Below are 15,441 nucleotides of genomic sequence, written 5' to 3'. Positions count from 1 at the left end.
GTTTTCTTTTTTCTACAGTCGAAGCAAAAAAAAAATGGCTGAGAAGTCCTTTTGCTATCTGTGTCTGTTTTCTGCGGTTAATAAAAAATCACTTTTTGTTTACTAATCTTAAAAACTAAATAAGACTATCAGACGTGTGCCATCCACATCTAAAGTTTGATCAGGCATTCAAATGTTATGCTAAGAACTGTAGATCCTTGTTTTATGAGGAAAATCTAAATGACATGCCATGCTTGTAATGAAAGCAAGCAATTTAATTCAGTTATTGATATCATAATAGAGAAAGGAAAACAGCCTTTACGAAAGCTGCCTGGTGCTGGAAGCAAGGGTGATGTTAAAATGCAGTCATCGCTTGGTATCTCCTGGGGACTGGTTCCAGTACCCGCTCTGCTCGCAGATAATAAAATCTTCGGATGCTTAAATCCTTCATGTAAAATGGCATGGAACAGTTGGCCCTCTGTACCCACAAACACCACATCCATGGATTCCATAGTTGGCTGAATCCAGGGATGCAGGACCCATGGCCTTGGAGGGCCACCTGTATTTAGTGACTGGCATGTTATAAGTTAACATGTAGAATAGAAAAAAGTGCTTTTGTTCTCTAAACAATATGAATTATGAAACTGGGGTCAAGTGGTATGTGCTGTAGCACAAATAGTTTAAATTTCCTAATAATTTCCAAATACTTGATTTTTAGAAATGGCTGGCTGATCTTTGCTTGACATAGATATCGCTTGCTAAATGATGTCTTTGTATGAGGCATGACTTGACACAGAGAATGGCAGAAAGTTGTTTCATGACTTCTCATTTAACTGTCATTGAATGACTTGTGTTTATTTAGTTCTTTTTCTTTTTTTTGGGGGGGTGAGGAGTGGGCCACACTTGCAGCGTATGGAGGTTCCCAGGCTAGGGGTGGAATCAGACCTGCAGCTTCCAGCCTACACTACAACCACAGCAACACCAGGATCTGAGCTGTGTCTGTGACTTACACCACAGCTCATGGCAATGCCGGATCCTTAATCCACTAAGCTGCGCCAGGGGTCGAACCCACATCCTCATGGATACCATTTGGGTTCTTAACCTGCTGAGCCACAAGAGGAACTCCTATATTTATTTTTTAAAAGAGGAAGCATTTTTCTTTACATAAATGATATTGTTTAGACATTTTATAATTTTCTTTCATCGCTTTCTGAATTAACAGCAAAACATGAACATTTTTTCTAGCCTTATAATGCTGAGATTTTTTTCATAATATATGTTTGATATCTTTATTATCAGGAAAATTGTTTATTAGAATATTTAATTGGATCAAACCTAATTCATTAGACCAGATGAGACATCTTGGGCAGCTTGGATTCAGATTCCAACTCTGCCTCTTAAGTTTTAAACAACCTTTCTATGCCTCAGGTTTCTCATCTATAAAATGGGGACACTGATATTACTGTACTCATAGGAGTTAATGTATGTTTATAAGGATGCCTATAAGAGACAATCGCTATAATATTAATATTAATGCCCATTTCATTTGGGTTTTTGGTGGGTTTTTTTAGATGGAAGTGAATTTCAACAAGGACCATAAAACACGGTACCTTAGGCACTGTTCACCCTACATGGCTGTTCGGGCCTATCTCTTGCTCACAATCTCTTTCTGTTGTTGGACTCAGGGGCCCTCATTACCTCCTCAGTGCCTGTTGCTTGCCCCTCTACTCTGGTATGAGTTAAAGTTCTGTGGTGACCGTTGTTTCTACAAGCAACCATAGGAGGGAGGTTCCGGGGAAAAATGAAGATGGGTAGCAGGTGACCAGAGTCAAGGCACGGTTATGTGCATGCCAGGTACTTGCCCAGCAGGATGCCAAAAAGTACGTTCTCCTCTGTGGGGTCCAGTCTTCTTTGGACTTGGAGGAGTCAGTGCACAGACAGCAGCATCATTAAAAACTGCGGCAGGCTGGCTGGCGGGCCAGCAGGTTGCCAGAAGGCGGTGTAGACAATCTAGGCTTCCTGGAACAGCTGGTGATGCACAGGCCAGTCCTCCAGAGATCCCGGGGGCGGGGGGATCATAGCAACTGGTGATGCCTGGAAGGCAGGACTCTTGGGGGCACAGGAACAGGGTCTAGGAGGCTCTCTGCTAGCCAGGCATCAGGTGGCAAAAGCTGGGCATTGGAGGGTGTTCTCCTCCATCCCCATCACTGTCCTCCCAGGAAGGAGGCTTGGGCAGTACGTCTTTTAGCATTAGAACATCTTATTCAACTGACTAAGGTGTATGCTGACTGAAGACCTGCCCTGGGTCTCACTTGCTTGACTAGGGGAGAACAGCTTCCTCCATGCCTTTCTTCTAAAAGGAACAGGCACGTATCTTTTAGGTTCAGGTCTCCTGAGTAAAATCATAGTTTTGCCATTTCACATTTGACAGTGAGATTTTTATTTATCCTAGGGTACAGAAATAAACTCCCTTGTATTTTTCTTTTTTTTCTTTGCTTTAATGATAAATACAGGTGGGAGCAGAATTTTCAACGTGTTTATCAGGGACACAAAAGTGACCAGTTCTACTATTAAATAAACATGCTACCTAAAAGTTTTTTCTTTTTTAAAATCTTTTTTAGGGCTGTACCCTTGGCATATGGATGTTCCCAGGCTAGGGGTCGAATCAGAGCTACAGTTGCCAGACTATACCACAGCCATAGCAACTCAGGATCTGAGCTGCATCTGTGACCCACACCACAGCTCACAGCAATGCCAGATCCTTAACCCACTGAGCAAGGCCAGGGATCGATCCAGTGTCCTCACGGATACTAGTTGGGTTCATTACTGCTGAGCCACGAGGGGAACCCCCTACTTAAAAGCTTTTTTTTTTTTTTGGCTTTTTGCCTTTTCTAGGGCCACTCCCGAGGCATATGGAGATTCCCAGGCTATGGATCTAATCGGAGCTGCAGCAACCGGCCTACGCCAGAGCCACAGCAACGCGGGATCCAAGCCTCATCTGCAACCTACACCACAGCTCACGGCAACGCCGGATCCTTAACCCACTGAGCAAGGCCAGGGATTGAACCTGCAACGTCATGGTTTCTAGTCAGATTTGTTAACCATTGTGCCACGATGGGAACTCCTAAGAAGTTTTTTTTTTTTTTTTTTTTTTTTTTCTTGAGACAGGGCAAAAATCTATTAACTATTGGTTTTCCAGGTTTCCAGTCTCCCTGAGGATTATGATCTGACCTACCCAACCTGATCTTTCCTCTCTCCCACTCTAGGATTGGGGCTTATTCTTTTGGATTTTTATTTCACAGAATGAGAAAGCAATTGGAAGGGAAGGAAAGACAAGTGGATCTAGGCCATAGGCTACAAAGCCTAAATCCCACAGTGATAAGTGAACAGGAATAAACTGGGTTGGGAGTAATAATAGGCATGGGTGGGCATTGTTGTCAAGTAGAACAGACCTATCTCATCATTCATGGACCTGCTCCAGCCAATTGTTAGCACAAACAAATGTGGACCCACTGTTGCCAGATCTTTTCACTTTTCAGTGATCTAATTCAGAGAGTGTATATGTGTGTGTGTGTGGAGTGTGTGTGTGTGTGGAGGTGTTTGTATGTGGGTTTGTGTGGACCTCCTTGAGTTTGAAAACACTGTGCAGGCCAAACAAAGCACATCTGGAAGCCACAGGTTTATTTCCTCAACTAAGCCCAGGGCAGGAGATTTTAATGGCATTTGAGGGCTAAGTAGGAACAGCTGTGCTGTTTGTGATGGGAAAGGTATGAGAGGAAAAAACGGGGCTTTTACCGGTGTATCTATGCTGTTTCCTCAAGGTGCTTAAGAATAACGCAGCAAAGGACAGTATTTTGAAACACTTTTAGGTTGCTGAAAAGTGTACTTTTGACAGGGACAATATTCTAGCCTTGAATTGTTTTGGATTATAGTTCCATAAGTTTTACATCATAAAACATTTCCCTGACTATAAGTTACAAAGAAGGTTATCCTGCCATCCTACATTATATCTGAGTTACTCTTCTCAAGGCAAGGATCTTCTTCTTTGCATTGTTAGATTAATAAAAAAACAAGACTTTTATGTGGCATATCACTAATTGTTAGAGAAATTCAAATCAAAACCACAATGAGGTATCATCTCCCACCTGTCAGAATGGCCATCATCAAAAAGTCTACAAATAACGCCTGTTAGGATCTGGCAAAAAGGGAACCCTTGTACACTGCTGGTGGGAATATTAATTGGTGCAGCCACTATGGAAAACAGTGTAGAGTTTCCTCAAAAATCTAAAACCAGAACTACGCTCACTGAATATGAAGATAAGTCAATAGAAATTACCCAAGGTAAAACACAAAGATAAAAAGGAGGGGGAAAAATAAAACATAGTAGAACATAAAAAAGCAGTGGGAAAATATCAAATTATATAAAGTAAGCATCACTGGAATTCCAGAAGGTGAACACAGAGAAAAGGGAACATAGGGGGGGAAAGTCCAAACCTAGGCACATTCAATTCAAACTGCCGAACGTTAAAGACAAAGAGAAAATATTGAAGATAGCTAGAGAATAAAAGACAAATTATAGACAAAGAAAAAATAGTAAATTGGAGACAGATTAAACAAAACAGAAAATTCATTGCTAACAGAAATGAACTACAAGAAATGCTAAAGGAAGTTCTTCAGCAAGAAGGAATAGGACATATGACGAAAGCTTGGGTCTACAGAAAAAAAATAAAGATTGTTGGATATGGTTAAAATAAGAGTAAATATCAAAGAAAAAAAAAATAAAACCAGAACTACCGTATGATCCAGCAATTCCACTTGTGAATACATATACTGGGGGAAAAAACCTGAAAACACATAAACCCAATGTTCATAGCAACACTATAATAGTCAAGATATGGAAGCAACCCAAGTGCCCATCAAGAGATGACTGGATTAATAAGCTGTTGTATATGTATACACAATGGAATATTACTCAGTCATAAAAAGAATAAAATGTTGCCATTTGCAGCAGCATGATTGGATCTAGGGAGTATTATGCTTAGTGAAATCACTTGGACAGAGAAAGACAAATACTACATGATCACTTATATGTGGAATCTAAAATGATTACATATGAATGTGTATATATAAAACAAAAACAGACTCGCAAACATAGAAAACAAATTTATGGTTACCAAAGGGGAGAAGTGGGTTGGATAAGGATAAGCTAGTAGTATGGGATTAACAGATACAAACTACTATACATAAAATAGATAATCAACTAGGATTTACCACACACCTATAATGAAATATAATCTGCAAAAATGCTGAATCACTGTACTATGCGCAATATTGTAAACTATACCTCAATTAAAAAAAACCAAGAATTTTATATTAGATTCGTGCTACCAGAAAAATGTCTTAATCTCTTGTGGTCTCAAGACTTCCTTTAGGAAGGTTAACACAGATGATAACCTTTAAAAAATGACTAAAGAGAAACACTAAAAGTTTTGGTAAGAGTGTACCAAATCCGCATTATTACTAAAGGAAGACTAAACAGGAGAAAACACTATTGGTAGAAGAAGTAGCTTTCAGCTGAGGGAGAATGACATGACCTGGAAACCCTTCAACACAAAAGTAATTTTTCCACCACTATGCTGCCACTGTGGAAAACAGTATGGAGGTTCCTTAAAAAACTAAAACCAGAACTACCACATGATCCAGGAAAATTCCACTCCTGGGTACATAGCTCTGAAAAAAACAAAACCTGAAAACACATTCAAAAAGACACATGCACCTCAATGTTTCCACCGCTTGCTAATTAAACTCTTTGACATCAGAGTTGGCGATGTTGTCTCAAGAAGTCTTAGGGGTAATTTTACCTGAGAGAGGGCTGGCGAGGAGCTCCTTCTTCTTCAGTGCTTCAGTAAGGACTGAGGGAGCTGAGTGCTTTGCAAACTTTAAGGTGGGGAGGAATCACCTAGGGGGATGTTGTAAATTGGCCTGGGGTGGGGCCTGAGGATTTGCTTTTCCAACAAGCTCCCAGGTGAAGCCTGGGAATAGCCTGAGCAGCAAGGAGCTGAAGGATGAATAAAGATGGAGAGTTTGGATAGAGAGGGGGTCTGTTTTCAGGGCCTGCACAGCATCAAGTGCTCTCTCTTCCGGCAGCAGTAACTTGACTTTTGAGAAAACATTTTATCTCCAGGAGAAGTTTATGTAGTTCAGACGAGGCCGCTTAACCCTCCACCTCCCCAACCACCTGAATAGAGTTAGGTCTTTGACCCAGCCGCAGCCAATCAGCCTGAGTGATTGGCTGAGGACCCAAGGAGTTCAGGGATTTTCAGACCCTGGGTTCTGGCTAGTACTCTCGGGAAAGAGGCTTTTTTGGGAAGGTGGTGAAATCTGGAGCTGCTAATGATCATCGTGAGAAGGGGTGCCTGACTGAGAGTGAAGTCAGCATAGAGGAAGAAGAACTCAAATGTGGAAAAAGAAAAATTTCTGAGACATCTTTGGGGAGCCTGGATCCAGAGTTAAAAAAAAATACATACATATAAATATACATAAATATATATGTATATATTTATATATATTTTGTCTTTTTAGGGCTGCACCTGAGACACATCAAAGTTCCTAGGCTAGGGGTCGAAACATAGCTGTAGCTGCTGTCCAAAGTCACAGCCACAGCAATGCCAGATCCCAGTGCCATCAGCAATGAGGGATCCTTAACCCACTAAGAGAGGCCAGGGATTGAACCACATCCTCATGGATAACAGTTGGGTTCATTACCAGTGAGCCACTACAGAACTCTGAAAAAATGTTCTTAATGACTTGTTTTGAGTGTCTGGATACATCCATGCCTGAGGTGGATACTCCTGCCTAGTTGGTTACTTGAGCTAATAAATTTGCCTTTGTGCTCAGGCCAATTTGAGTTTCTATCACTTGCAACAGATAGCATCTTTTTATTTATTTATTTATTTAAAACTTTTTTTTTTTTTTCTTTCTGCCATTTCTTGGGCCGCTTTCTCGGCATATGGAGGTTCCCAGGCTAAGAGTCTAATCGGAGCGGTAGCCACCAGCCTACGCCAGAGCCACAGCAACGCGGGATCTGAGCCGCGTCTGCGACCTACACCACAGCTCACGGCAACGCCGGATCATTAACCCACTGAGCAAGGGCAGGGACCGAACCCGCAACCTCATGGTTCCTAGTGGAATTCGTTAACCACTGTGCCACCACGGGAACTCCAGCATCTTTTTAATAGAGAAGTGTTGGGGCTTAATACACAGTACGCTGACATATAGCAGGCATTCAGCAGCTACTTGTAGCCTTCTCTTCAAAATTTTTTTGGTTGGATCAAGCAATGTATATTATTTTGTTAGATTTATCATAGTATATGTTTTTTTTTTTTCAGATGAGAGGAAGAAACAATCTGAAACTATGAGTTAGGTGACAAGCAATTTTATTTTGCAAAACAATCACTATACAGCAACAAATACATTTGCAAATTTTGATTGAAAAACATGAACTAACTACAACCAGCCATTGAAGAAATGCCTTTCTATGGTAACAGGCTCTAGAATTATCAGAAGAAAGAACCCCCCCACAGATTTGTAGCGGCATGTTGGAACCTTGGAATCCCAGCATACAGAGTATATTTTTTGTTGATTTTTTTTCTTTTTGCTAAAGTTGAAGTAGATTTTCATGATTGCCATTTTCTGAGTTTAAAAATAAGCTTTTTCCTGCAGAGGGACTTGGCTTCAACCTACCTTCCCAGGCTAAAAAATCCTAGGTGTAAAAAAAAAAAAAAATCAATGCTGATTTTAATGCATCAGTCCTTGAAGGAATGCCTAGAATTTGCCTTTCCAAGCCATGAATCTATCTTTTCTGGCTACTTAGACCATGAATAGTTTTTCTTCCTCCTTTGTGTAGTGTGAAAAATAGGAGAAAATACTGTGATTGCAGCTATGGCAGAATCAACCACAGAGAGATTATTTCTTTAATAATATTGACATGATGTTGTATTTTGGCTGATGATCCCATTTCCTGCTGTATAACTATATGAGTGTGTGGAGAAGACCAGCTACCATCAGTACATTCTTCCATTTAACCAAGTTCTCCCTTCAGCCTTCTTCAGCTATACCTAGTTGGTGTTACACAGGTGTCTTTCGTGTGGGTAGGATTTCGGCCCATCACCCTGCTGGAACTCAGCAGGAGAATCCAGAGAGAGTTGGTTCCTAAATGAACACGGCCTTTGAAAACTCATCATGGACTCGGATCTGTCCTGCATCATTGTAAGGTATCCAATTATTGGTTGCAGGTGACCCAGAGAGAGTGAGTTGGCCTTTGAACTCTTCACAGCTCTGGATTGCTTGTGTATCCTTAAACAGGTTCTCAAAGGCTAAAGCCAGAGAGAAACTGGCATTAAGAGATCTAGAATTGGAACTATGAAGCTTTAATTTCTAGATCAGCGTATGGATGCCCCCACAAAAGTGGTGTTCAAGAAGCTTAATTTGTGTAGTTAGTCTTGAGAGTAAAAGCAAGATGGGTTCTACCCCTTAGCCCCAGAAGAAGACATTTAGCCTGTGTTGCTCTCTTTTACTGGTACAAAGTATGGTTTCATTTTGCTAACTTTCCTTAAAGAATTGCATTTCCATACCAAGCAAGGGCATTTATTTCTTATAGTTTTGTTGTGAATTGAAGAAAACATTTGTTTCGATGCCAAATCTAATAACTTGGTGCTTTATATAATCTTTATTTTAGACATGTATTTGTAAGAAACAATTTTAATATGTAGGCCGCATTTTCTTATTCTTAGCATTTATAAAAATTTTAAACTAGATTAAAAAAAAATGCTTGTTTCACAGGTTAAAACTTTTCTAACCAGCTGTTAACTTCTTTCTAGAGTTTTAATCACTACCTAACACTATCAAGCACATAAGAAAATACCCTAAGTCTCCACACAGCTATTCTTTCTTCTCCTATTTTCTGGTGCATTTCAGGGGAAGCTGATGAATAAAATGCCCAGATTGATCAAATCAAATCTCACAACAATTATTAGGCAGAAAACAGACATATCCATAGTCCTCATCAGTTATTTCTAAGGTTTTGAAAGTCCTATAAAACAACTGATCTAGAAATAGTTTCAGAAATGCTTGCCTAAGTAAAACTTCTTCGTTGAGAGAATGAATGTTGCATTTTTGCTCCTAGTTTCTTTCATGGATGTCACACATTGGTTGCAGTATCCACTGGAATCCAAAATGGCACCCACGTCTCTCCTCTCTTTGCATTGCTTGGCTTCTTTCTTAGATGCTACTATACTAGCTTGTTGCCTCAGTCCATGTTCATCATTTCCTCCTTTACATTTGAGAACTGACTTCACTCAAAGGGATCAAACGCCTACTGGACCATTTGCTTTTAACTGTTTAGATCCAGCCTACCAGCCCTGAGCAAGAAAAAGAACAGATAAGATACTAAAAAGCATCCATCCAGCCTGGTAACTCATTGCCTTATTCAGGCTACTGACGACTTCATTGCTTATTCATAAATCTAAGACGAATGATTCGTGGGAAGAATTAATTGATTTGTGATTTCTAGACTGTATATAAAGTCAGAACAGTATTACCTACTGATCAATAATAGTAACTAATACAGAGTAGCTTTAGAGAGTGAAATATTGGGGTCCTGAAAAAAACTGATTTAGATATCTGTATCTCCAATGTTTTATAGCTATAGCTTCTCAAAATACCAGATTTTCCTCTTCTGATTAAGGGATCTTATCTTGGGGTAAGGAAGCCAAACATTTTCTATCAGATAATTTAATAAACAGGTACTATTTGGAAGAACGGGATAACGTGTCCCAAATTCTCACTGCTAGTTTCAACTTTAGCAAATGGAAAAAAAAAAGAGAAAAAGAAATCCTAAGAAGTCTGGTTCATGAATGGTTACAGGAATAAAACCCAAACTATTCTGTGATTCAAAATAAGATAAATTCATAATCCTGAACCAATAATCTGTAAATCCTTTTATGTATAACTGGATCTACCCCCACAAACTCCATGTTGGTGAAAGCAAAGAAAAATAATTTTTTCTAGCATCACGGGAGAGACTTGTATCTGGCACTAAAACAGGGTTACAGCTTTGAGTTGTTAAGGAAAGCAACTTCATGCTAAAACTTTTTGTCTTTTTTAACTTTTTTTTTTAATAGGGAAGGAACCCTGCTAACATCTACTTTCACATACCTAAAATTGCAACACCAAAGGGTGCAGGAGACACAGATACTGTGAATAAGGAAGTATTATATTCAAGTATATGAGGAAGTATCACAAATGGCCACAGAGAAATATATATATATTTATATCTATAATACTGTATCAAACAGATGGAAAGGGGGCGTGAAACTGGTAGTGTGGACACAAATCTAGTGGATCAACTGACATTCTAATCAGACACGATTCCATCCTAATGAAAGTGCTTCATTCCTAAGAGATGCACTTTACACCACTTCCTCAACCACAGCTCAAATGCTTCGCAACTATTTTTTAATTAGTTAAATAATTTATTGGATTGACTTATACTCTGATATAATTATCCAGGTCCCAAATGTTAATAACTTAACTGAATCTTTCTTCCCATTTATACAAAATAACGCTTTAAAAAAACATTTCTTACATGCTCTTCCCTTCCTGCAATCAGACTCCTTGATTTAATTTAACATGTAATAAGTTACAATGGGCAGCTTTTTATCTTTTCACCCAGCAACAGAATAGTGAAATGAGCAGCTTGGATTTTAACAAGGCCTTTCAGAATGTAGTGGATAGCCTTCAGGCACATGAAAGGTAGAAATGCAATTTTCAAAATCATAATACTCCATGCAAAACAGAGCAGAGCAAAAATAATTGTCCAATTGTACTCATGTAAAGCCAGTGTCTTCCTGTTGCAAATGGAAATCAAGTCAATTTCTGCATATACTATTCTTTTTTCTTTATAAAATTGTAACAATTACTACAGTTTGGGAATGAGATTATTTTTTTATGGTTTGTAAAGAATGAATATAACACCTGCTCAGAGCCCACTCCTGCCAAGAGCTCATGCCTAAATAGTATTACTTCAAGGCTAAATGGGAGATATTCACAAGCCCTGCTTAGCGAGTGCGGCAGTGACATCCTCAGCCAAAGTGGCGAGCTGAGGGGACTCAAGCAGGTTGATGCTTCCGGAAGAGGAGACATTGCTGAGTCGTCGTGGCGATGCCACGCTGGACCTGCCCGGGGACTGTGTAATGATCTCAGCCCCATGGTCCACACGGGCCTTCGCATGCTCTCTGAAGTTCAACTTCTGGCTGTCGATCTGTTCAAGACAAGCATCGGTCCTCGTTAACTCAGGCATCTTAACGGTCCACTAGCTCTTTCCCTACATCCCAGAGCTGATGCACCCATCACTTCTAATCAGCTCTGCCATCCCTACTTCCTAGATGTCCAGGTCTTCAATCTGGGACCCACTGTGATGAAGAGTATTTCAGAAGGATTTTTTAAAAAGGCAAGATCGGCCCATGGCTCGTGATGGTGTTTTCTTACCTTGACGTTACCACCTCCAGGGACGTGGTGAGCGTTGTCAAGCGAACCGACTTTAGCTTGGGCCTTTTCTTTGAAATCCAGTTTCACACTCTCAATTTTCACTCGCCCACCACCTACACATGAAAGGAGAAAAGCTTTTAAATGCCTTGCTAAAATTACATCTTATATATGTGGTGACTGTTGCCCCAAAATAACTATAGTAGATAAACCACGGCAAACCCCAGACTTAGTTTACTATCCTTCTGACCATAGATGAGAAAGGAATCTTTTAGAATATCTATTCCATACCATCTAAGATAGTGACATCTTTTTTGTACCATTATATGGACTGCTTTACATATTAATACCTTCTTCCCTACTCATGTCTAACCCAAGATATTAGGAATTTTTCTAATCTGTGTAATAAAAACTCTAAAAATAACACAATGAAAGTCTCATGCATCCATTCTAAAACTTGGAACATTTAGTCTTTTATACCTTACACCAGCCAGAATGGCCATCATCTAAAAGTCTACAAATAATAAGTGCTGGAGAGGGTGTGGACAAAAAGTTACCCTAGTACACTGTTGGTGGGATTGTAAATTGGTGCAACCACTGTGGAAAGCAGTATGGAGATTCCTTAGAAAACTAAACATAGAACTACCATTTGATCCAGCAATCCCACTCCTGGGCATCTATCCAGAGAAAACCACGACTTGCAAAGACACATGTACTCTGATGTTCATTGCAGCACTCTTTTCAATAGCCAAGACATGGAAACAACCTAGATGTCCATCGACAGAGGAGTGGATCCAGAAGATGTGGTACATATACACAATGGAATATTACTCAGCCATTAAAAGGAACGAAATACCAGCATTTTTAGCAACATAGATGGCCCTAGAAACTATCATGCTAAGTGAAGTCAGCCGCACAATGAGACACCAACATCCAATACTTTCACTGACATTTGGAATCTGAAAAAAGGAAAGACTGAACTTCTTTGCAGAACAGATGCTGACTCACAGACGTTGAAAAACTTATGGTCTCCAGAGGAGACAGTTTGGGGGGTCGGGGGATGTGCTTGGGTTATGGGTTGGAAATCCTGTAAAATTGGATTGTTATGATCATTATATAACTACAGATGTGATAAATTCATTTGAGTAACTAAAAAAATTTAAAAAATAAAATAAAATAGGCTATTAAAAAAATAAATAAAAAACTGTTAGGCTACAACGGTGCACTACAGGTAATATTAGCATTTGTAAAGCACTGATAGCTTGACTGAGGAAACTAGAATTAGGACCCAAGTTGCTTAAAAGCTTCCATTTTCATTAGCAGAGGGAGCGATAGGAAGAGAATTGTAGGAGATCCCATTCTTGAGTCCAGATGCCACAGGGTCTGGACACTGACTTGGATCTGATAATATATATATATTTTTTTAATTTTCATTTTTTAATTTTTTTGTCTTTTTAGGCCTGTGCTGGCAGCATATGGAAGTTCCCAGGCTAGGGGTCAAATCGGAGCTGTAGCTGCCAGCCTATACTATAGCCGCAGCAACACCAGATCCTTAACCCACTGAGTGAGGCCAGGGATGAACCCGCATCCTCATGGATGCTAGTCAGATTCATTTCTGCTGAGCCACGATGGTAACTCCCTGATCTGATAATACTGAGACAGAGTTTTGACCATGCCATTTCCTCAAATGCTAATTAGTCTGAAACTTTAGAATCTGCTGATAGATGAGAGAGCCTTGAGCACTTCAGTGGCACTCCCCATTTCTGTCCGTCCTTCTCAGACTTGTGAATACAAGGAGCTCTACATTGAGTCAGTATTTGTTGTCCTTTAGCCTGTTCTTAACCTGTTTGCTGATGTCTCTGACCTGGAAGAAGCTGGATTAGATACCTTTACCTGTCTCCACCTAAGAGATTGGCTTTTATTTTCATTAGCAACTTGGTTTTGGCTGCATGCATTTTTGGGGGAAGGCCTGTGATCAGCCACAGGATCCTTTACTATCTCTGCATCTCTCTTGAGATTGTGACTTGGGAAAAAATACCTGAGAGATGCCATGGAAACATGGAAAAGATTTTTCTGTTTTGGATTCTTAATGCTTATTTATCTCTGTAGATGAAAGAGAAAGGTCTCTTAAAGCTTCACGGCATCTTAGGACTTGTGTTTTCCTCATGTGTTACATAGACATTTATATTAACACCCAATTACCTGGTCAAGGGCCCCTTGAAATTATATGGTGATACTGGATTACATTTTGAAGATTCACTCATTCTTCTCCTGTAAGCTTAGGATATATATATAGTGTTATTTAAGTCCTTCCCTTAAATGATGTGTGATTATTCTCCCGACATTTCACTTGACCTCATGGGTCTTGCTTGTTGGTTGTGACAGGATCAGTGTGATTTGTAAAAGAGAATTATATTGGCTACAGGCTGGGGCATCTTGAGCTTTCAACTAGATGAGATGAACTTTCTTGGGATCTTACTTTTGTATTTTTTGGTAGCCTCTGTTATAAATTATATTTTCAAGTTTTCCTTTATGATTCTATATTGTAACAATGTCAACCTGTTATAAAAAAACAATGTAATATTGATCTGAAATTTATTCAGAAGAGGAAGCCTGAGAAGTCTATTTTTGTTGAAGTTATAGGAATCTTTATGTAACTATTAGAGAAGTCCATTTTAATTCAGAGATCTATGCCTTTGGGTCTGAAAACTTCTGGTCTCATCATGAGCAGTAACTGTGGAAACCATAATATTTCTTCATTATGTCCTGAAGTGAAATCAGTAAGACTAGATATTTCAGTTTATGCCTTCAGGTGTTGAATTTTTTCTTTTATTTTCTCCTTAGACATTCCACCTTCCAAAGTCACTTTGTGAAAAGCTCGCTAGTCAAAGCACATTGTGCTAACACTTCTTTATGAATTCAGTTATCTGATTCATCTGTTATGAAGTAAGAGCTCGATTTAGAAATACATGCGAGTCCATGACAACATCCTTTTATGACCAGTAAATCTTTCACAGAATATTTCCTTATACATATAAGACTTTTCTGTGCATTAAGACCCCAGGTGAATGTAACTAAATGTATCCTTACTGTATGGAATTTAAGAGTCCAATATTTTCTTTTGTATTCTGGAAGAAAGTAGGCTGTGTAGCCAAATACATCCATTATACCACTGACATAGTACAATTCAACTAAGTGTTTGTGGACTTAAGTTCTAGAGGGGGAGCTGTGAAGATATCCACATGGGAACATGTTCTTGATGTCTCATGAATGACAGAGAGCTAATTCCAGGGCAGCAGTTCTAAAACTAGTAATGGAGATTCCTTATACATAGTTTCTAACTTCCTGATTTGCTTTATATGAACACCATCTGCCAACATGAAGCTTGATTTCTTGTTATGTTTCCAATGCATTTATCCATTTTGAAATGTGTCCTATCTTTGGTTTTTAGCCATTAAATTATTCTTAATAATCTCTGGGTCAGAAATCTTATTGGATTCAATGGTTCTTAAATCTTGTTTCTGAAAACATTTAAAACAATAATTCACGGAAATAACCTATCACTTGGTTTAATTAAGATGCCAAGCATAGATGGTTAAAACCAATTGCTTCCTCTTGTCCTTCTACAATTCAGTGATATATCTAAATTGTTCCAAAATATTCTCAAGAAAGTTACAAATTTGACAGTTGTCCATTATTTACTTATGCACAGAGGTGAAATTTAGCAAAAGGTGATATTCAGAAAACAATAACTCATAATATGACTCATAATAATATTAGACTCACACATTAAAGATGGAAAACCCCCAGTATGTATGAATATAAATCCTACTTTAGAACACTGAGCCTATGAGATACTCTAAGGAAAGAAGAAGTCAATGGTCAAATAAGTTGGAGAAACATTGCATTCTACTAAGG

At 39.1% G+C, this 15,441-nt stretch overlaps 2 protein-coding genes across 51 annotated transcripts in view; both read right to left on the bottom strand.

The window, feature by feature from the left end:
* The window catches only part of UNC80 (unc-80 homolog, NALCN channel complex subunit), a 260,152-nt gene extending 254,259 nt beyond the window's left edge, over positions 1 to 5,893 (bottom strand). The window contains exon 1 of the mRNA XM_084998950.1: positions 5,841 to 5,893. The gene's annotated coding sequence lies outside the window, so the exon portion shown is untranslated. The remainder of the gene's footprint in view (positions 1 to 5,840) is intronic.
* Positions 5,894 to 7,398: 1,505 nt separating this feature from the next.
* The window catches only part of MAP2 (microtubule associated protein 2), a 300,883-nt gene continuing 292,840 nt past the window's right edge, over positions 7,399 to 15,441 (bottom strand). For all 50 annotated transcript variants that reach the window (XM_021074986.2, XM_084998926.1, XM_084998929.1 and 47 more), the window contains 2 exons: positions 11,527 to 11,639; positions 7,399 to 11,299 (listed from right to left, as the gene is read on the bottom strand). In XM_021074986.2, the coding sequence (XP_020930645.2) occupies positions 11,084 to 11,299; positions 11,527 to 11,639 (329 nt within the window). In that variant the 3' untranslated portion in view covers positions 7,399 to 11,083. The remainder of the gene's footprint in view (positions 11,300 to 11,526; positions 11,640 to 15,441) is intronic.

Source organism: Sus scrofa, chromosome 15 (assembly GCF_054392235.1).
Source record: "Sus scrofa isolate SSC_HxYL_T2T_F1_AM1 chromosome 15, Sscrofa_HxYL_maternal_Yorkshire_Landrace_v2.0, whole genome shotgun sequence".
NCBI classification, from domain to species: domain Eukaryota; kingdom Metazoa; phylum Chordata; class Mammalia; order Artiodactyla; family Suidae; genus Sus; species Sus scrofa.
The sequence above is the reverse complement of the archived record's forward strand: the minus strand, read 5'-3'. Positions and strand labels throughout refer to the sequence as shown.